General features: G+C 43.3%; 1 protein-coding gene across 2 annotated transcripts in view; it reads right to left on the minus strand.

Moving 5' to 3' along the window:
- Positions 1–22927, minus strand: part of NPTN (neuroplastin) — a 47225-nt gene that overhangs the window by 2163 nt on the left and 22135 nt on the right. For both annotated transcript variants that reach the window (XM_031616268.2, XM_090148633.1), the window contains exons 2-6: positions 21128–21299; positions 16905–16999; positions 9854–9987; positions 8014–8287; positions 241–262 (exon numbers count right to left, since the gene is read on the minus strand). In XM_031616268.2, the coding sequence (XP_031472128.1) occupies positions 241–262; positions 8014–8287; positions 9854–9987; positions 16905–16999; positions 21128–21299 (697 nt within the window). The remainder of the gene's footprint in view (positions 1–240; positions 263–8013; positions 8288–9853; positions 9988–16904; positions 17000–21127; positions 21300–22927) is intronic.

Raw genomic sequence — 22927 nt, forward strand, 5'->3', positions numbered from 1 at the left:
GCTTTTTTGTGCCTCTTTCCCTGGCAGTTTTTCATCCCTTATCAAAACACAGGCCAACATAGAGGCTTCAAAAAATGCTTTTTGTCTTTTATGATATTGCTTTTACTCAGCAATACAATACAGAGCACACTGATCCATCTTAGAGCTCCAGCATTGCACAGAACATCTCTTAAAACGCTGCAAACTGCCATAACCTGCAGAATAACCCCAGAAATACTTTTTCCCTTTAAGCACACTTACATTGGCCCAGCTGGTTCATCATCTGCAGCAAGAGTTCAGATGCAATCCAGGGGAAGACAAAGGAGGGAAAGAAGAAAGAGTCAGTGTTTGTACCGCACACCAGCTAAACTGCAAACAGCAAACCAATCTATCTACAGCATTAAAGGCCATTCCGCTCGGTAGTGCAAAGATTCATGGAGTTATTTTCAGGATTCGAGTTTTAATGGCTGGTATGTCGCTTCAATGGTTTTAGTTAACACTTTGAATGCTGGTCATGAAGAACTGCAACTGTAGCGGACAGATTGTTGCAACATGGTCAGACTCATCTTGTCCCCAAGTTCCAGTGGTTCAATCTTATAAAAATAGATGAGAAGACAAACCAACATTTCAGTTGTAAAATCCTGCTGTTTGTTTTCTGGGATTCATTTTTTAAGCCATCCTTCAACTGCAGGCGGTTCATTATCAGCATATACACAACAGGGTATATATGCCATATGCTCATCTTCCACTATGGATGACACAGCCTTTTCCCATTTTTCTCAAAATCTAATTGGAGCAGACCAGGTTAGGGGGAGACTGAAGGTTCGGAACTCGATTCAAGTATCCAAATGCAGCCCCTCGGAGAGCAGTCTGAAGAGTGCAGCTCTCACCACCAGGACAAACCCCGGTGCTGCGACACCTCCAGACACAGGCTTCAGCTAGAGGAAACTGACAGCCTTGTTCTGCCCGAGCCTCCTGGTCAGAGGCCAAAGGAAAACACTCTCTTTTAAGAATTGGACAAACAAACGTCTGCCAATGTTAGGCATTAGCTCTTTTGTGGCCAATTAAATATTTTTCAAATTAAAAGAGACCTTATTTTTCCCCCAGTCTGCAGTACAGAAGACAGAAGTGCATTTAAACAGCAGTACAAAGTAAATCCAGAAAGTCAGGGTAACGCTCCTGTAGAAGTATGTTTTGGGGCACCAATTCACCACCTGCTGTTTTAGCATCCTACAGTCACCTCCTGCTGGGGGGATTTTTCACTGAAGCCTTTAGAAACTCTCAGCAGGATTCCACAAGGGGCTTGGTGCACATGAAGCAGTTATGGAAGTTACAGTCTGAACAGTGTGGGCATCCGCATGAGCACACGCCAGGAGTAATGTCTGTCAAGTGGGACATTACTCCACCTGTACCTTCAAGGCAACGGATAGGCAAAGCCACTGCTAGCACGGACAGTGACCAGAACGAAAAAATATTTCAACAAAAATAAGGAACTAACCACAAACCAAGAGCTTTACAGCCAAAAAGAACATACTAGCGACACACCAGTGTCCACAGAGGTCCATTACCAGCAACAGTACACTATCGGACAAGATACAGAGAGAACTAGGACTAGTAAGGACAACCAGACATCAATGTGCTGTTGTATATACAGTGGAGATATACAGAGACACATCAGGTACTGGAACACAAAGCACAGCAGAGTGAATCTAGAGGCTCCTTCCACCAACATCTTTTGAATCACAAAAGATTTCAAGCTGGTGAGGGGAGCCTGGCACGGACAGCGAGCCCTTCGCCTCCAGCCCGTGCTGGAGTGCTACTGCTGCCTGCCGGCCTTTCAGACCCTCAGCTCAGCTTTCTACAAGCCTAAGTGACATCTTTGAGAGCTTGTCTTATTTAACTTCAGTGATAGCAAGCTGCATTGTTAGGATACGAGTCTTCTCTCGCTATGAAATAACCATTTGATCTTCTCAGTGAGGATATTTAGACATTTATTTCAGATGGCGTGTTCAAAAAATAATAATTCACATCTATAAAGGCTGCCAGCAATGCGTTTCCCTGACAAAGACCCAACAAAACACCTATCAGGATACTTATGGTTATGTATAAGGCCACCACGTGCCCCATTCCCTTTTATCACCTACACGTGACCGAGGAAAACTTATTTATGCGTTAGTTACTACCCCGGTCATCCATATCCCTGCTGAAAAAGCATCCCTAGTACAGTACAGACAGAGATCGAAACCTGAGCGAAATCAGGGGGCAACAGAACAACAGGAAGAATAAGTAATCAGGTTAAATAAAATAGATTAAAAACAGCAAACTGAAATCCAAATTAGTTGTGAATGTGAATGAAGTTGTAAGAAAGTGTTAACATTATGACTTGTGCATTGTATAGACTGAAGCGGAGATTAAACAAACTCCAAAGCATGCAGATCTCTCACTTACCACCATTTTTTAAGGGTATGATGCAATTGAAGGGGGGAAAAAAAAAAAGAAGTCATAGTAACCGACAAATATCAATATAACTCAAAAGCTTTATGCCAGAAGAGCTGCCCTAGAACCCGACGTCTCTAACCCAGTAGTATTTAAAACACTTGGCCACGGAAACACGCCTCCAGTGTGCTGCTTCATTCCATCCTGCAGCTGCAGGGCTCCTGAAATGCTGCCAGCTGAAGCAGTCATCTCACAGCTGACCAAATGAAGCCCCCTTCATTCATCAGGAATTGGCTTTTTAGTTGGGGAGGGGATCTGCAGAGTCCAACAGATCGCTGTTTACATAATAAAGCTTAAGGTAGGTATAGCGATTATCTGCTTAGCGTTGCCCTGAAATAGCAGATTTCTGAACTGGAAGAATTGCTACTATCTTTAGCGCATCGTGTTCGGAGTGTAACCAACCCTTCCAGGTAAGATTTCTGGACGTTACAGCTCTACAATCATCTACAAACAGATTAGCTGTAGCCCTCTCTTGTATTAACTGCCTGGAACACAACCCCCAGGCTGAGAAGGGGCCGTATGTTGTGCAGAGCTGCCCTTTGCAACACTTCCCACTCTGGCACAAGACCAGGACCCACCTTGCTAACCATGAGCTGCAGCATTATTGAAGCAAAGAGCCACGGTCAATTCCTGCTTCAGCATGGGTAAGGAGGAGCCAGCATCCACCATATGACTCCTTACAGTACGACATCTACAGCTTGCAAAGCAATTTGCCAGAACTACTACAGAGGTTGCTAGGGAAGATTCATGTTTAAACCAGCTAAACATTTTGCTTTCTGGGAAGAGGAAATTGGGCCATACTTTGACAAGTTTTTAAGGAGGACATTTGTAAGAATTTAAATGGGTTTGTCCAAATTAAAAGAAAGCCCTGCATATCAGGTTTGGATTAACAAGCTTCTCTTTTGCTTCATTAATTACAGAAGTGTTGGAGGGAAGGGAGAGATGTAGTGAACAGAGGCACTCATCTTGCTCCATAGAACAAGCCAATAAAGGTATAGCAGTTGCTCTGAGATGGAATGAAGCAGAAGGCAAAGACGACTCTCTGACCAAGGTTACTTACATCAACCTCGAGGAACTCTGCTCCTATAGCGGCGGCTAACAAATCATTACCAAGGCCCATGGAAGCCATGGTCTCTGATTACTGCTACGATACAATACTGCTTGCTTTTAGGTATGATTTATAGCTACAGCCTCACAGTGTGCCTGATCATTTTCTCCCTTGGTGAACTTTAAGTGTGGGAGAGAAAGGTGCGGATAACAGGCAAAAACAAAAATTAACTTGTTACAAGGTAAACTGTGTCAGTTAAAACATTTTGTTCTTTCAATTACTTACAGTAATAGCAGGAACAGGGAAAGTCAAGAAAAAAAAAATGAGTATTAGAAAGAATGTGGGGATGCGAATGGAACTTCTGCACAGCCAGAGCAGAAATGTATTTATGGAAGATCTTTGCATCAAGCTGGCAAATGTGGAGAGAGGAATGGAAAAGCATGTATTGTAACCCAGGTGTCTTATGGCTTTGGACTAAGGAGTATGCAGAGTATGGATTTTCAAGTAAAAACTGTTTACATTCCTGCAGGGGAATGTAGCCAAGGAGTTTTTACTTTCTACTTACCCCAGAACACACCCTTTAAAACAGCATCTTTGCTAATTACAGGCTAATTTGGTCCAACCACAACAAGAAAAAGCACTTTCTTTAGGCAAGTTTGATGCACTACAGCGAGGTCACGCTGGCTGATCACTACATCTATCAAAAATAAGCAGCTTACGCTATACCACAGAGGAAGAAAAAGCTATTTACTCCCTTTGGTTGCCAAAGGAAGTCCAAGCAACTTACAAGCTGAGCAAAATGCATCAGCAGTCCCCTGCTCGAACGGTCCCCACTGTGCATGGTCCCCATGTGCATGCAGTGAACGCCAGCACCTCTGGCCTCAGCATGCCACGGTCATGCAGCTCTCAGCACCAAAAGCCCCTGGAAGCTGCATGTCACCCACCCGCCCCAACAGTACCAAACCTAGCTGCTCTCCAGAAATGGCACGTGGTCTGCAGGTCAAAACCCTCATTCTGAAGTGAGGCAGAAATTCAAGCGCAATCTCCCATCCGTTCCTCCTTGCAGCACATAATTTGAATGCCAGATGCTGACTGCAGCCACCCCTCTGCCCACGAAGACAAGAAAGCCCCCAGTCTGCAGGCACGTGAGCACAGAGCTGCACTGGGCACCCACTACTGCCATCTCTGCACCGCACAGATGTCATGGGTGCAGAACTACTTCTCCTGCTATGCAGCAGCATCCAAAGAAACAGACATCTGAATTATGTGAAGGAGGAAATATCAGCAAAGGAGCTACCAAGCAGCCCTGTTCTGTGGCATGAAAAGCAATTAAACCAAACACAAAAAGCAAGATTCATGCAAAAAAACTGCAGTCAGGAAATGCCAAAGTTAAAGGACTGTCCTTGCTCCTGGGGCATGGCAGTGCTTATGATGGAGGCCACAGCTCCTGCACGGCTCTGAAACCTGAGCAGCCTCACCCTGCAGCTGAGCTGTAAGCTGAGAAGTGCCCCAAAAGTGTCACCAGCTGCCCAGCACCATACCCACCTGAGGGAGGTGGTGATGGTGCGTGGCAACAGGTAACTTTCAAGTCTGTGGAACACAGTGATGAAGGAATTAATTCCATTGATTCTATTTGGGCTGGGCAGATAGAGTTCCCAAGAGCTCTGGAAAGCACCCCAGGCACCTTCTAGGACAGAGAGAAGGTTATTCTCCAAGCAGCCACACCCCCACAAAGAACTAGGCACTTCTGCTCAGCATCAGTTATCCAAAGTCTTTTGGGCAAATCGCCCAGATTTGCTTTCATTTTCCCTTGTTCAGAGAAACGTGCTGCTTTTCATCACTGCTTTTCTCCAAAACTGTAACTTCTTAAGACACTCTTGGAATGCCATTTATAAGTCCCCACTGCAGAAGGAAAAGAGGGGCCGAATCAAAGGATTCTCAGTGAAAAGCCCAGCTGGACACAGGAGACATTCCCTTTCTAGGGAGAATTAACATTTGGAATCTGAGAGAAAGGAAAAGAGACCACAGCAGCTGCCAAATTATATTCATGCTATGTAATGTGACGTTCAGACAAGCATCTAATTCATACTCTGTTCGGCACCCCATCAGTTGCTCCTTGGCAGTACTGCCACTGCTCACTGCAGCACGCAGAGGCAGGCATACTGGTTTGGAAACGCCAAGTTCCAATTCCAGACAGCACCACTGCATTCAAACATTAACTTTGGCATTTCATAACAATGTATTTAAAGTAAGTGACATGAGTGTTTTACTTAGGTTATTCCTCAAGTGTAGAAATCAGCTGACTATCAATGATTTCTCACACAGGCAGTCATAAAATGCCCTGGCTTCTAGGGTGTTTCCCACCACAGTATCACAGAATGCTTCAAACGCATTGAAGTGCAAGTGTGTCCAACCAAATACAGGACTTAAGATAGCATTTTAGTTGAGATTTTATGCTGAATTTCTCTCTCCATCCAAGCAATCCTAACACACAGACTGTGATATTCAGCATTGAATTTTGTCCTCCAAGAAAGTGGGCAGAGAAAACAGATGGGCACCCCAGAGCATCATTGCTCTCCAGGACTCCAGCTGAGCTGCCTTTCAAATAACAGCCAACTGAGCAAGCAAAGTCAGTGACCTCAGTTACCTGGCCCATCATCTGGGACACCTCCATCAGAGATGATGAGCCCGGAATTCTTCAGGTGTCCAGAGAGCAGCCAGACCAGCCAGGAAAACTTCAGCCAAAGAACCGAGCCCGTAACGAACCCCAATGCATGCCTCACCTCTTAGTGAGGCTTAATTGCCCTAACACACTCATTGCGTTGCAATCTGGTCGAGTCAAAGCCAATTTCTACTGGATTAAGGCCAGTTTATGCTGCTTACAGTACGGACTTCCATATTAATTTACAATCACTGATGCTTTGTTTCAGTCCTAGTGAAACTTCTCCAAGTGTCAGTTTGAAAAACACAGGGAACTATCAACGGCCACCAAAAAATGAGGCAGGATTCTTCCCGGCCATCCTGACACAGAAGTCAGGCCAAAATGGCAGAGCAAGAAAAGTACAAGAAGACATTTAAGTGCTTCTCTGAAATACACGTTAAGTTTTCTGGGCTGGTTGAGAGCCACTTTGAGGACAGACTGCTGGCCATAGGAACCCCCTCAGCAACCACAAAGCTGTTAGTAGCAGAGGTACATGCACTACACGGTTTAAATGTTGCTGGCTACACACCTGGGAACAGTCTCAATGCATGCTCTGAAAGAAGTCAGTAGATGCCACCGAGGTGGTTAAGATAAAAGCTACTTTCCTCTAGGTATGCACTATTTTTTTTTTTTCAGCTATGGAAGCGATCCAAGCCTCAGCCAAAGTATGAACATTTATTATTTGTAGATTTCTTTTTTCCGTTCACTAAAACACAACTTGGGAGCAGTGATGTTGTTTTTCCCAAGCTCAACAAGCAGATCGATATTTCAGCAGCTATGTTTTCATCCCAAAAGGCAAACATCTTGCTGCGCTGCTCCTGAGCCCTTGTGCAACCCAACAACGGGCTTGTCCAACCCAGGAAAAGCCCAATGACTCAGTGCTTCCCCGCACTGACTCAGCGTGTTCCCCCACTGCAGCACCTGCTCCTTCATTTGGACACGTCATGTTCCTACAGCAAGCAAGATGGCATTACCAGCTGTTTCTCACAAGGATTCCTCGGTAAGTTTTCTTGATAAACACTGTAGTAAGCAACTAGGTGTCACTTGAAAGCATTTTTGTCAAAGAGGTTCTTTCAAATACTCATTTTAGCTTCAAACTGCCCCTTTTTCCCCAAGGAAGATATGCAGAAGAAGCTCAAAAGATAAAACAGGCTGTTTGGTACACAAAGAAGTTGCAGCTTATCACTGTTATCGAACCTAATAAGCTAATCTTAAGAAAATACAACTCAGTGGATGTTAGTTAGTTTCCAGAGCATTCCTTAAATACATTACTAATTCAGTTACACACTAAAATAAGAGCCCTACCTCCCACCTCCCCACCCACCCCCTTGAAAATGTGACTTTTTTTAAAAACATCTGTGGTTCCAATCCCTTGCAGTGTCATGTTTCCTCCCAAAACCTGCCCAGTGTCTGATCCAGGCATCACCAGGGATCAGAGCATTTCTACATCTCCCCATGCTGCCCCATGCTCTGTGGGACTGACATGCAGGATTTCATGGTCACTACAGCGAGAAAGAGACAGGGGCACTAGAGCCACCTGGTGCAACAAAACACTTGACAAATACAGTTGTAATTCCCCTCCCATCCCATAGTCCAAGGTCTGGGGGACCCTCTCCACTTACTGGGTTTAATATTTGGAGAGTGAACAGGTGAAGGCAAAGAGCTCAGAGCTGAAAGAACTGTGCTGATGATCCTTCCTGCCACAAAGACCCACTCTGTTCTGCTTCTGCTTCCATAAGTTTGCTTTGCTTTTTTTCCTCCTCTTACAAGCGGCTTTGAGCACACTTACCGTCTGGAACTTCGTCTGGCCGCTTCCTTTTCTCATAAATAACTATGATGAAAACGAGGATAAAAATTTCTGCCAGGATCCCCAGGAAGGGCCAGAGAGGAGCCAAGTGGCTGCGGACACGCAGGATGGTTGTGACGGACGTGGAGCCGATCTGGTTGGTTGCGTTGCACTGGTACTCGCCGGGATCCTCGTTGATCTGTAGGTTCGTGATGCTGAGCTCAGTGTAGTTGTCTTTATTTGAAATAAAAAATCTTCCAGAAGAGTTGTTGATATCCTGATAAAAGAGAGGTGCAAGAGAAGAGAGAGAGCTTTAGTGAGTGATGCCAAGGCTTTGCATTTCTGCGTCACAGAAACAAGAAATGCGATGGATTCTGGTCAAGAAGTTGATACTTCAACACCACAGCAGAGCCTGCTACCAGCATCCATTCTGTATCTCTCCCTAAAATGAACTGTGTTTCAAACACACACAAAAAACTACCATCAGCTTGACTGATGTGCTGTATTTTATCCTGCTTTAACAACAGCAACCAGGAAACGCCAGCGGTGGTGACCACAAATGCAGCAAAGGTTAAGATTATTCTATATTACATTAGATTTTCTCGTTATTTAAGATATGGTGGACTACTAGTCTTGCATTTGTGTTGTTTTCATATGTACTACTCACAGATCCGGGGACAGGGCAGTTAAAAATACCAAACTTTACTACCTGCTTAGTATTTTTTTTCAATCTACTGAGCAAATGACTAGCTCTCCAGCAGGTCATACACTAACAAAAACAGACAGGCTGAAGGACTCCAGCTTCTGGAGATGAGGTAATGGGATGAGGTTTAACTAGGCCAAGTGTCAGGTCCTGCACTTTGGCCACAGTAACCCCATGCAGCGCTACAGGCTTGGGGATGAGTGGTTGGATGACTGTGAAGAAGAAAGGGAGCTGGGGGTGTTGGTTGATGCTCGGCTGAACATGAGCCAGCAGTGTGCCCAGGTGGCCAAGAGGGCCTATGGCATCCTGGCCTGCATTAGAAATAGTGTGGCCAGCAGGAGCAGGGAGGTCATCGTCCCCCTGTACTCAACACTGGTGAGGCTGCATCTTGAGTGCTGTGTTCAGTTTTGGGCCCCTCACTACAAAAAAGACATTGAGGCCCTGGAATGTGTCCAGAGAAGGGCAATGAAACTGGTGAGGGGTCTGGAGCACAAGTCCTATGAGGAGCGGCTGAGGGAGCTGGGATTGTTCAGTCTGGAGAAGAGGAGGCTCAGGGGAGACCTCATTACACTCTACAACTTCCTGAAGGGAGGTTGTGATGAAAAAGGCTCTGGCCTCTTCTCCCAGGCAAACAGTAGGACCTGAGGAAATGGCCAGAAGTTGTATCAGAGGAGGTTTAGGTTGGACATTAGGAGAAACTTTTTCTCTCAGAGGGTGGTCAGGCACTGGAATGGCTGCCCAGGGAGGCAGTGGAGTCACCGTGCCTGGCAGCGTTCAAGAGGCGTCTGGATGAGGAGCTGCGAGATCTGGTTTAGTGCTTGTGGTACTAATAGGAATGGGAAGGTGGTTGGACTAGATGATCTTGCAGGTCGTTTCCAACCTTGTGATTCCATGATTCTATGATTCTCTTCTGTTATTCCAATTGCTGATCAGGATTCTAACTCACCAGTCCACCTGCCACATTGGAGAAATACCACTGAACAGGGCTAACTGCCAAACCCTTGTATTAAGTCTTGCTAGCCCAACAGTAAAACTGAAAAAGAACGTAGCAAATGCAAGGTGGTTGTTTTGTTCCTTATTAGGTGGCCTTGGAAGGATAAAACACGCTGCCTAGGCATGCCAAGACCCCCAGCCTCTTACCTCAAACACTCCGTTGACCTTCTTGCGCCACACCCACTCGGGATGTGGGAAGCCCACGGACTTGCAGTACATGAGTGCCTCCTGCCCCTCGTTTTTGTTCTCACTCCGCTTGTGGCCGGTGATGTCAGGGATAGCTACAGAAGAAAACAAAACCTCTGCGTTCACAGTGTGTTTGCTGAGAAGGTAATCACTTTAAGCTGCTCCAAACAGAGAACAAGAGACATGCTCCCTGGGAGTTGCTGCTTTTCCTGCACCAAGCCCACCTTAAAGAAGGAAAGCCGATTCCCGCATCTATCCAACCAGCACCTCTAAGTGAACATCCTACAGGCAGAAGTCTCAATGCCAAACTCAGTGATAAGCCAAAACCCCACAAAACTGAGACGGCTGCACCACTCCCCAGTGCAGGAACAGGAGGAACACCCTCATCTCCCCTTGGCTCTATGGGGATCTTCAGCTTTGAAACAGAGCTGTAGGGGATTCTGGTTACAACCTGCCCGTTGTGTCAGAGCTCTGCACCGACTCTTAATGTGAAGCTTCGAGAGCTGAATCAGGCCACTATTCCTCTGGCATAGCTGGAGATGTGGGCCACAAACGTGCCATGACGTGTAACATGCTTGTTATGCTTCACAGTGATGCTGCAGCTGGGTATGCGTCATGCAGCAAAAGTCAAAGTCTTCCCAAGAGAACAGTTTGATCCAGCACACATGCAAATATCTATTTTATGCATACTGTGTGTGTGTATAAGGGGCTATAGTGTTATAACCAGCAAACCACATCCCTAACCATCAGCAGAGGGTACTCTGAACAGATTGGTCTATAAATAATGGCCCTCTGCTCCCTGCAGCAGGTTCCATGCAGCAGCCCACTGCAGCCTAATGCCTCACGAGGGATTACGCTGGATCAATCGAGTGCCCGACCTGAACCTTTGCTTAAGCAGATGGCTTTGGTGCCGTTGTGACCACCTTTAAAGCCCATTCGCTTTCTAGCTTGCTAATTATGCCACACGTGGCCTGCTGTGTGATCTGTTAATCTAGTCAAAGTCCAAGCTCAGAGCCCCAGGAAAAGACCCTGGGCACCAGAGTTTATCCCAAGGGGCTACTCAGGCAAAGTTGCCTTTACTGCTGGCAAGCCCTACAGATAGGGCTAGGGAGGGATCACAGTTTCTTGACAGCTCAGCTATAACTGCAAGTCAGAAGAGTTGAACATTTCAGTTCTGATCTGTCGCAAAGCAGAAACAAGCAACATCTCTTGTGCAACTGGGCAGCATCAGCTGGACTTGCCCTTCCCAACAGTTACATCACAGCTCTCTGGGAAAATGTTTGACAAGTTACACACTCAGTACTTAAGAGAAATATTACAATCTCCCTGCAGGATGATACAACAGCAAAAGAAGTACATCATCAAAACCTGTAAGGATCCACATAGGCAAATGTCTTTGCTAATAATTTCCAATATATGTGACAGACAGACATTATCTGATTACAAGGGGATGCTAACCTGTTTTCACATCAAATATCTCAAAGAAGAAAATCAATCAGCTTTAGGGTTAAGTGTGCTGCATTACATCTTCAGTACATCTAGCATCAGTAAGCAGCTGCACTGCCCTTCCAACACGCTGCTTAGGTAAGTTCAGTGGCTTCCCTATGGCTTTGGCTTGGCTGAGGATGATGGAGAAAACAGAAGGCTGGCAGAAGCAGAGCATAAGAGACAAAGCAATGGCCCCTGATTTAGCATTTAAGGGTTGTCAAATTCTTTGCATTAGGAAAAGAAGAAAGAGGGTTTGCCAGCTTAAAGCGAAGTCCCATGCAGTCTCCACTTGACAGCACTTGGGTTTTTGCTGCTGTCTCCCAGCTGAAGAGTCTGGAAGCAGAGCTGTGCAGGGGACAAGGTGCAGCTGGCCCACTTTTTCTATGAGAGGAAGAGAGACCTTTCTAGGACACAGTAACTTTTACTGCAGGGTGACCCAGCGTTCTCCTGCAGCCAGGAGAGAATTCTATTTAAGAGGAGGACATCTTTGCCAGGTTATCCCAATGACAGCATCAGTGACAAGAGCACACTGTGCCTTTTCCACGCTGGGCACAGTTATACAGCAGCCATTTCCAGCTCTGCTAGAGCAGGGACTATTTTTGTACAGTCTGAAGGGAGCATTACACAGAATATTAATATTTCAGGGCATCTGATGCTAGTCGGTTTCAAGCTATGGCTGAGACATTTCCAGTACTTATTCTATCAAAATGTTTGGCTAATTGCCTTCTGCTGTACAAACTGCATTTAAAATATTGTTGCAGCTGACCTCAATCACAGATTTAGCAGCAGAGCAACCTTTTCCTATGAAGCTTTTCTAGTGGAGGTTTTTACCATCCTGCTCCAATGCCAGTAACACAAAGTGCAGAACGAAGCGGATTTTGTCTGTAAAAGATTTAGATGTCACTTTAGCTTTTATGCAACAGCATTCAGCAAAACGCACACGTGGGCACAGTGTGCTGTGTCAGGTCCCACATCACTGCAACCAAGCTAGTGTCCCTATGAAAGGAAAACAAGGATTTGAATTCTTTCATCGTGAAACTGGGAAAAAAAACAATACTGGAAATCTAAGGACCTGTTTGAAACACCATACGAGAGCCCAAAAAAGGAGGGCTAGGGTAAGCTAAATGAAGTTTGAAATGCGTTTAAAATGACTAAACCTGTGTTTATTTACAGACTTAGTCATTTTTAACACAGGTAATCTCTTTACAAGCACTCTTTTGATAGTTTTAGTATCAACACAAAGAATTTCTCTGCTGAAGTACACATCACGCCTTCAAACTTCAGCTACACAACAGGCACCAAATGCACTCACCAGCACTTTCAGAAGGGGTATACTTTAATATAGACCTGAAAGTGTTGCTTGCTTTTTGTTGTTTTTTTTTTTTTTTCCCCTACAAGACATGCAATGCAAACTTCTTCATTTATACAAGGATTTCAGACCTTGATTTTCAAATATTTAAGATATTTGGCTAGCATTACTAAATCAGAAGGGAGGACTAACATGCCTATCAGCTGCAAAACCATGTCCCAGATAACAGAACCCTTTCAAAGTTTTCCACTAAAAGACAAAACCACAGCAAGGACAAAAGCACCTAAAAGTATTCTTGCATATAAAAACTATTACATCTTATGGGTGACCTAGTAAAAGGTCTCTGGAAGTTTTCTTGTTCTGCATTACAATTCAAACCTACATCTACCTTCATAATCCAGGTGGAAAGGAAAGACACCAGAAGTAGTAGAGTATGGGAGAACGTGACATGCATTTTCCTTTTCCTGTTTAGGACTGTTTTAAGATGCAGTTGTGCTGACAGGATGTCCCATTTCTTCATTCCCTTCTAGTACAGTGTTGTGAAACTGCTGCAGAGATTTCCTAAGACAGTCAGGAAACTTCCAAGGCTGCTAAAACATCCAGTGGTTTTCCAACATGCAGCCTGGGCTGGAGCCACAGCACAAGCAGACAGCTCACATTCTGGATGCGGGTGTCGGTGTGAAGCCAGAGCCACTGGCTGAGCTGCAGTTAGGGATACAGTAAGCACTGGGACAAACTGGTACATTTTATGTTCTCACACTGCTCTGAGCTCTTGCTACTGGGAAATAACAACTAACTGTGGACAACGGAAGATAAGGGTGCAGAAGGAAGAAGGGATAAAGGAAGGAGGCCAGAAGAATGATATAATGATGGTAGAAAGGCCTACAAAGAAAAAAAGCTCCATCTCTCCAGGTGCACAAAAAGAAAGGACAGGAAAGCAGATGATCCACCAGTCACAATGCATCAATATCTTTTCTGGTGCTTGCACAGCTTCTGGGCAGCCAGAGAGGACTGGAAGCATGCTTTTCACCATCTGGTTCTCACTGCTGCTTTGCTATACTGGACATGGCAGCTTGCAGAGCCATCAGAAGACAAGAAAAACTTGTTTCCACCTCCTTCTCCAAGGTTCCTGATAACAGCAGTAAGATTGCAAAGAATTCATTTAAGAGTTGCATTGCTTGCTTTTAATCTTCCAGCGTGCAGAGCTCCTGCATTACACCAGCACTACATGAGCACTGCAGGTACTTCCGCTGTGCAGAAAGGGAGCAGCTAAAAAGCCTACATCCAGACAGCAGTGCTCATGTCTCTGCGCTCTCCTCTTCCTACACAGCACTTGTAAAGATGGAGGAAGAAAACAGGCAACATTACATAAAAGGCAAATGGCACTGGTGTAGCCTGGGCTACATCTGCTGCGAGGCATTTGCTAGAGTTGTTCTCAAGTTGTCAAAAAGTCACTATTTTGGTCCACAGGCACTCTTGTATTCAGGGCCATCTTTTCTATGTGCATCAGCATATCAGACCTTCAATACAATTACAAGCAGCAATTAAGTGAACAAATTTGTCTACAACTGCTTGTCCACAAATGTGGACAAGCCACACATGCAGATAAGCATTAAATTACAGCATCTGCACAGCCCAACAAGATTTGTGCATCACTGACACATTACATGTGCCTCAGTGAACAACTAGTTAACATCTCCATGCATCGAGTAGTATGAACATCAGTTTGATTTGCTAACTAGAACTGCTTTAGCAGAATGCACAAAATATTTATACCCACCTGCAAGAATCATAAGGAATGCCCTTCTTTGCAGAATGGGAGAAAAGCCTTTGCAACTGTGATGGCTATTATTCAGACTTTTGTAACCAAGAGAATATTTCTGATCCCATGCAAGTTTAGCTGTATGGCTCTTCCAGGTGCAGTAACTTAGAAGTATACTCTCTAAGCATAATAAATTTACCTGCAGTGCTAGGACTGCAGGAAGATTAAAAGCTCACTTTAACTTGTGCTTTAAAGGCAATCCCAGTGTATAGCTACACCAAGCCTTCATATAACACAAGTTAGACAACAAAGACACTTCCAGTTCACCAATATACACACGTTCCAGTTTCCAAGTTGCTTAGAAACCTTGGGAAGGCACTGCCCACTTCAGGCAACCTCCACACTTCTGCCAAGGAGGAACACTTCTGATGCTGTAAGGAGGAGCTGGAGAACAGCGTTACCAAATCCCTGAGTTTCAGCTGCTGAACAAGCTGCAGGTGTGATGCCTCCAGGGCGGTGCTCATTAACTTTTAACTGATGATTACTCATTTGTATTTAAACATAAATTACCTTTGAAAAGTGGTCAGGAGAATTAATTATCATTCTCCTCCTGCCCTTACCGCCAGTAGTTCAATCAGATATATTGGCTTTTCTTTCTAGAATCTTCAATCCCCTGTCCCTGCATAAACCTCTCTCTGCCATCACACAGCAGAGAAGCCTTAAGCCAAAGGTTTCCAAAAGGTCTTTTGACAGATTATACAAAGCTGGAACGGGTCTTATTCAATCCATTATCAAAGCTGTGCTTCCTGACTCTGGAAGCAGTTTGTCACTCTTGAAAGCAGTCAAGAGAAGGCAGAAAGAACCAAGATCTTAATTAAGATATTGAAAGATTCAGCAGTGACAGTGCAAGAGCAGAATGCAAAAAAAAAATTCCACATGCCCAACCCTTCTTAGGCCAACAGAAACTTGCAGCACTTTCATAAGAATGTGTATTCTGGATTTTCTTCTTCTTGGCAGAGCTATTGCGTCATGCTGGGTATAGCTTGAAAGATTATTATATGCAAGATCATTAAAAAGCATTTTAAAAATCAAGATAGGAAGTCAGCAAGCTTTTCTTGGTGCAACAGCAATTGGATTGCTTATTTATCTGGCAATATTTATCTTCCGAGGAAACTATTTGTATAGTTAGGAGACTTTATTTCTCAAGAGATTCATAATATTACTGTGCATGGTCATTTTGCACAGACTGCTGAATTAGTCCCACTTCCTTACACTGCATTCAGGAACCTGCCCATGCAGTACTCAGTGAGGCACCAGAATCTCCCAGGGAAAAGGTTTCCCACCACAGCTGTTCCAACAGCACAGAGGGATCTCTATGTCTGAGCTGGAGATGTAATGAAGACGGTAAGTAATGCTCATTTAAATTCCAAACAAATTCACAGTACGTCGTAAAACAAGCATTAGTGTAACCCCAGACACACACAGGCTGGTTGCAACAACTTTTAATCAAGTTTTTGATTGATCCCATCTGTCTTTGGCTAATAGTGCTGCCATAATACATCAATTCCATCTCACCAGAGGACATAAGAGGAACACAACCAGTGCACTGCAGTGACCACAGCCACAATGTTGTCCAGCAATTCCCACATTATTCGATGAACAAATTGAATAGCAATTTAACACTGTACAGAACATCACTATCTCCACTCTATCCCACTTTTTTTTTTTTTTTTTTTTTACATCTCAGACATTGCTCTTTTGTTGGTGCAAAGAGCACATCTGACCCAAGATTCCTCCGCTCTACTTTCTAGCCACAATTTTAGGGCCCTGAAGATTTCAGAAGAGTACCAGCATATAGAAAACAAAAATAAAAAATAAAAAAGAAGGAAAAAAACATGAAAAACCCCAATCTGGTATAGGGCATCTGTCCAAACTGGCACCCAGGCTTCCCCAGCAGTTGAAATAGTCTCCAGACAAAAACCTGCAATACAACAGATCCAAGCTGCCACATGTGATGCTGGTTCTTTCTTTTTCTCCATTCCGGAACAGACAAATTCAAAGCACACTGAATTCACTCAGGAGGCCTCATTCACCATTAGAAACAGGAAGGAAGTCACAGCTAGCTGTCTGTGCTCGTGGAAAGACATCTCCTTGTCCTGCTGGGCAGGCACACTCTTTCCTGATAGCCAGAATTGCCAAAGGAGCACAGAAGTGGAAGGTATCTCAGTGCCCTCCATGAGAGCAATGTTCATATTCCTGTATTGGTGAGATCTTACCTCTGGGATTTTCTGCAAGACTTCCTCTGAAATTATAACCAAAGATTGCACAGACTTGTTTTTGCAAGGAAGGACAAAGTCAGTCCTCTTGTACAGACATCAAGTGCCAGAGGCAGTGAAAACATTTCTCTTTTAGGGAGAGGAGACAAAAGAAAACAACAACAACAAAAAAAGTACCTCTCACTTCTATAGTGGCGTTGGCTACAGGAGAGTTTGAAAACACAAACACGCACAAGTATTCCCCTGACTCTTCTGCTCTGGGCTTCAAAATCCTGCAGACAGGGAGAGAACACATGAGCTATGTTAGGTACCATGTCAACCACCAAAAATGAACAGGAGAGGAATGCTCCTCCCACACACACCCACACTTTAATCTTTTAACAAATTACAGCTGTTGAATTCAATTTATTTTGTGTGTTGTAGAGATGTGTCTGTTCAAAATAACTGTCTTTTGCCCAGAAAAAGGGTGAATTGTAGCCTGGAAAGTTGGTAAACTGTGCTGGAGAAGCTGCACTTAGTTTGAAAGCAAAGGACTCCAATCATTACTCACTACAGCCTGCATGGAAAATAGGCAGATAAGTCACATTTCTCTACCTGTACTGCTGCACATCCAACTGGGAAGTGATAAACTAGAAAACAATGAAAGCACATGCTGTCATCTCACGTCCTTCTTTTTTCATGAGATATTCTTTTTTAATAGCAGATATGGTACTGCTCCATTAATAGTCTTCCCTGAGCCAAAGTAGGTATGGAAAAATCTGCAAAAGCTGGTCAGCTCATGAAGCAAGGTGCTAAAGAGCAATCTAATGCCATTTAGAAAACATTTAGGACAGGTCCATGCAATAACAGCAAGCAGAGGTAAAAACAGATGTAAGCCAACCATAAGAAAACTGTAGCTGCAACAAATCAGAAAGTAAAATTTACTCCTGAAATGATGCTAACTTCCAGTTCACCACCTTTTGCTGGCCTTTGAAAAGCTTGTGGAAATGAGTTACTTCAAAGCTCTATGTGTACATTCAAGTGTTTATCGACAGTAGACATCCTGGAGTATGGAAACACACCGTGAAGTGACACAGAGCCTACATCTCCATAATGAATAAAGAAAAGATTGTTGGAGTTCTCCCCAGTGATCCAAAAGGCTTTAAAAAAAACATTAGGTGAATAGGACACAGATGAACAGAAATCCTGGAGAAGAGCACTGCAGCAAAAGAATTTAATTACACATGGAAACTGCTTAGTCACATGGAAAAAGCTGCCCAGTCTGACACTGTGCTTTCACTCAAGTCTCCACTGCTTTTACAGCACTTACTTTCCAGAGTCATCAGTGGAAACGTAAAGTTAGTTATAAACTTTATGCCTTTCAGATAAAAGTAATACCCACTTTCCAGAGTTAAAAAAGATTATCTTGATGATAAAGAATGATCTAACATCAAAGCCAGAAGTGCAATTTAGCTGGCAGCCAGGCTGGAAAAGCAGCTAAATTGCTCTGAGCAGCAGCACACGCTGACACTGCTGGCTAAGGATGGCAAAGTCCTCACCCAGCTGCTATGGGACAAACCCTACCTGCAGATTTCCAGTATGAAGCTGTCCTAAAGCTCAAGGCAGAATGCAGAGAATGCCTCCGTTTCTGTAACTGTCAAAGGCTCCAATGTTTAAGGAAGTGCATCGTTTTTTAGTTAATTTTTAAGGAGTGATGAAAAACAACATTTGTTGTTGTTCTACATAGACTCCATTATAAAGAGTGAAACCATGCAACCTTCAGAACAGCTTTATTGATTTATGGCATTGCTACAAGTGTAAACTGATACAGCTGCAAACTTTCCAAGAGCCTGAAACAAGTGTGTTTAGCCAACAGCTTCCCCCTGCCCTGTGGCTCCAGGAAGACCCAGCTTTTCACAGCCATGAACGTTTCAACAGACAGCAAAAACTGAATAAAATGTGTATAACTCTGTAATCTGTTACCCAACCCTGAATTAACTGATGAAGAAAGAAGTCACCACTTCACTCCTCCTAAGTACAAACACAGATGAAGAGCATCTTCTAGAATTAAAGCACAGGATGACCAGAACCACTTCCAGATGCTTCCTGCTGTTTAAAAGAACACTCTACAATTGATTCTTACTCATTTTTTCATTGAAATTGTTAATTAAAAGGTACACTTAAATCTGGGCTTTCCTACTACAGCTGTCACCCAACAGGAGCAGCTTTATCAATTCTGAATGAAGAATCAGGAAAGATGTGCTTTCTGCTATTCTGTGCAGCAGGATTTTTGAGGTGGGCAGTTTAACCTACAGACTCTGAGACTTTCTGCTTCACAATCAGCACTGAACTTCAAGTACTAACTATATGTATTTGTAACTACATAGCAAACCAATGCATATTAGTGACTGAAACACCAAGAACCAAAACCTGTTTTTAAAAGGAAATGAAATCTAATGTGAGCAATTAATTATGGAATAAATGCTCAAGTCAAATAACCTCTGAACTGTTGCTATTTTGACATTGTTTCCATTAATCTTCACTTACATAATTTGGTATTTCTGGATCTGGAAAAACAAACAAAGCAAACTAGAAGTTCATGAACACATCAAATGCAGTTCAGAAATGCTACAGAAAGCCTCAAAATACAGTAGTTGCAGTAAAGCAATTTATATAGGAGCAAGAATTCAAGATTATATTTTGAACATTAATTTACCAAATTCTCAAGCTGCCCCTGGTTGCTCTACCATGCTCCTCACCCACTGAGAACAGGGAGGCTTTCTCAAGTCTGCTCACCTTTAGGAATTAAAAGCTCCAAATAATTTTGACATAGAAATTCAGAAGGAAAAAAAAAAAAAAAAACCCCCAGTTTGGAACAGATTTTAGAGAAGTTAACCTTGATAGGTAGTTTCTGGTAACCTGTGAGTTTCCATAATCCTGATGCAATGTGCCTTTTTCATCACTCCAGCTGGTGCTTTTATACAAAGCTGCTCATCAGGTTGAACTCTAGATAAAGCAAAGCCTTTCAATCTCAGACACAGCACTAAACGTCATACTGAGTATGTGGTTATGCATCTAACAGCATCTATTTGCAGAACTAGGGTATTTAACTGCAAAAACTGAACAAATAATGCAGGTGGGTTGTAGAGGAAAGTAAAAAGGAACAGCATGAACACAGCTTGCTCAAAATTAAATACAATTTTCATAGCTGTGGTGAATTTTCACTTTGCCAAGGCAGTGAGAACCTTTGATATTTCTTAATTCTGTGCCATTTGTGCAGTAAAGAGCCCAGAGAACTGTGGCAAAGATACAGAAGCCAGCAGAGTGCACAGGCAGACAAGGCACGGTACAGCAGATGAGCTGTAATACAGCAGGCCTTACCCTGCTCCTCTTGCTGGTGCTTATAACAGCTAAATAGGAGGCTCAAAACTGGTCTTGTTTCTCTAAAGAGAAATACCACAGGTGGTTAAGATGTTCCCTAAGTGCTTCCCAATTTAGCTTAGCACTGAACAGAAGGTTGTGCTTGAGACCCATTCTAGCTCCAAGAGAAGGAAATGAAAGCTTGGGAGGGGAAAAAAGCAAGGAAACCATATACACAGAACAGATCTCTGATGGCATCGCTGAACATGTTGTGTGTGCTCTCATCAACTCCATGGCCAGAAAGAACTACTGCAGGAATGCAGAAACCCTGGAAGGATTTCTGCTCGATGCAAGCTACAGAGGAATGGAAGAGCTGGCCATATACATTCTGTTCTCCTCCACACCCTTAGATGGAAAATAGAGACAAATCTGGAGCACACACACACGTGGAACACATTAATGCTGAAAATACAGATATACTGACACGAAGCATGTGATAGAACTCTGCTAGTTTAGTCAAGATTTGGTATCATTTCAAAGTACTGCTCTGACAACACTCAGAGAACAGCTCTTCACATTCCAAGGTCAGAAATGACTAAACCAGCTGACTCCTGCAGTGATTTATTCCTGTACAACAGGAGGACACACACAGCTGAAAACTTATCTTCATGTAGATATAAGGAGGACAAAGATAAGAGCACAATATATTGGGAGGGAAGGAAAGCTAGACCTGGTGTTTGCACCTATGTCCATGTGTTAAAAGATAACCCAGAAAAGAAGCAGAGGAGTTTAGAGTGAAATGAGCCTATAATAACAAAGTCTACTGTGTGCTTCTTGATGCTATATTTATGTGACCCAGACAGGACAGCTGTGTTATTCCAACACTATTCACAAACATACTTTTTGACAAGCCCTTAACACAGATTTGTATGACCACTGGGACACTGAGACAGGCACCGGACACTGAGAGTCCCAGCATCCCAACAGCTACTCCAAAGCTACAACTCTACCAATTTTGACATTCTCCAACATAACACAAGATTTTTCCCAAGGAGACTTACTTGTATTCTGTAGTGTTTGAGGTTTTTCTAGTGCCAGGAATCTCTTCTCCATTCTTCACCCAGTAGCTGGCAGAGAGGGGGCTGGGACTGGTGGTGAGGTTACACTGTAATGTGATGGCAGCCTGACCGTACACTTGGATGGTTACATCCTCGCTGGCATTGATCCTTGGCTCTGAAAAAAAAATGATGCATTAAGTAGCAAGAAATCTTCACTGGCGGATGTGCCACACTAGTCTAAAATTCAAAGGGGGAAAGGGAAAGGAAAAGAGACTACACAAGGAACGTCACTGCACTAATTTGGGAGACACCAAGAAAGTCACAATAAAACATCTGACCACGAGAGCAAAGGCAACACCTTACAGATCAGCTCCCCTATATGGGAAAAGAAAAAAACATTCATTTTAGTTGGTAACATTGCTACAGATTTCAGTGCAACTCAATCATTTTTGCACACTGCTGAACATAAAACAGGTAAATATACATCCCAACAGTATACACACAAGAAATCAACCATTCCTTTGGAAGCATCTTTAATCTGGCTATTACTTGGCCTCTCTGCTTGTGCTGAGATTTAAAACAAGACCATTTTCTATAGATAACAGCCCTCCAAGGCACATCTTCTGAGTAATATTTCACTAATAAGAAACACTGATAGACTAAGGAATCTATCCTGTCTGCACCTGCCCATCTTTCCTCACCAGACATGAGCATTGCTCTGCTACTACAAAGACATACAGAGCAAGTGAGCAAAGTTACATCTGAATAAGCTTAATAGAGATGCAGAGCAGCTTCTCCTGTATGTGGAATGAGACCACACACTCACTGATTAAGACACAAGTCTGGAGAAAAATGGTAAAAGTAGGCCTTCATGCTTAAGAATAACATATAGGAATACACACTATGTTAAAACTGGAGTCAGGCTTTTAAAGCAACCTGAATGATAAACATTTAGGATAAAAAAAGTGAGTCTCGCTTCATAACGAGACCACATGTGTGGCATCCTTTGCTGGCTGCAGCAGGGTGCAGGGCTCACAGTTTCAAGCATTCACTTAAAAAAAATAGAACAGAGAATGACAGAGCTTTAGGGAGATAAATGGAAATACCTGAAAATACCTTAACTTGTTAATGAGGGAAGAGCCTCCCGCTCTGCAGCTGGGTCAGCAAAGTGCAAGGTGAAGAAGTTGGTCAGTAATGAACATCTCAGTGATTTCTGCATGTCAGCAAAGGATTTTTAATTTTTTTTTAATTATTTTTTTCCTTTGCCTTGCCATAAGATACTTAGAATACAAATTTAGTCATACCCATGCAGCCTTCTGGATACTCATCTGCCAAGTACTTGGAAAACAAGTTATTTAATGGAATGACGAGGGGAAAATAACAGTCTTGTCAAAAAACAGAGTATTTTTCATTGCATTAAACATCCATTTATCCAATACAATGCTTTGATTATTGCCCAGAGAGGCAGGCATGAAAAATGCCCACCTCCTGAAAACCCAACAGAGCCATTTGGAAGCCCTGTATATCCTTTCCTTTCCTTGTTTCAGTGGGCAGGCCACAGATCTTCTTTTCACAGCTATTTAAATTACAATTCCCATTTATCTGTGGAAAACCTGCAGGTATTGTAGCTGTGTTTTTTTTCCCCCAACACTTCTCACAGATAACTCACAATTTTCTGAGATGTGAAAGATGGCTGAAGTCAAATGCATCTACATCTTCTACCTGCATTGATATTATTTTAGCTTAATAAATGAAGTAATAAATGAAAGCACTCAGGCAGTTCTGACTTCATTTAGTTCTGTA

The sequence above is a fragment of the Phasianus colchicus genome, chromosome 12 (genome assembly GCF_987193195.1).
Source record: "Phasianus colchicus chromosome 12, bPhaCol1.hap1.1, whole genome shotgun sequence".
NCBI classification, from domain to species: domain Eukaryota; kingdom Metazoa; phylum Chordata; class Aves; order Galliformes; family Phasianidae; genus Phasianus; species Phasianus colchicus.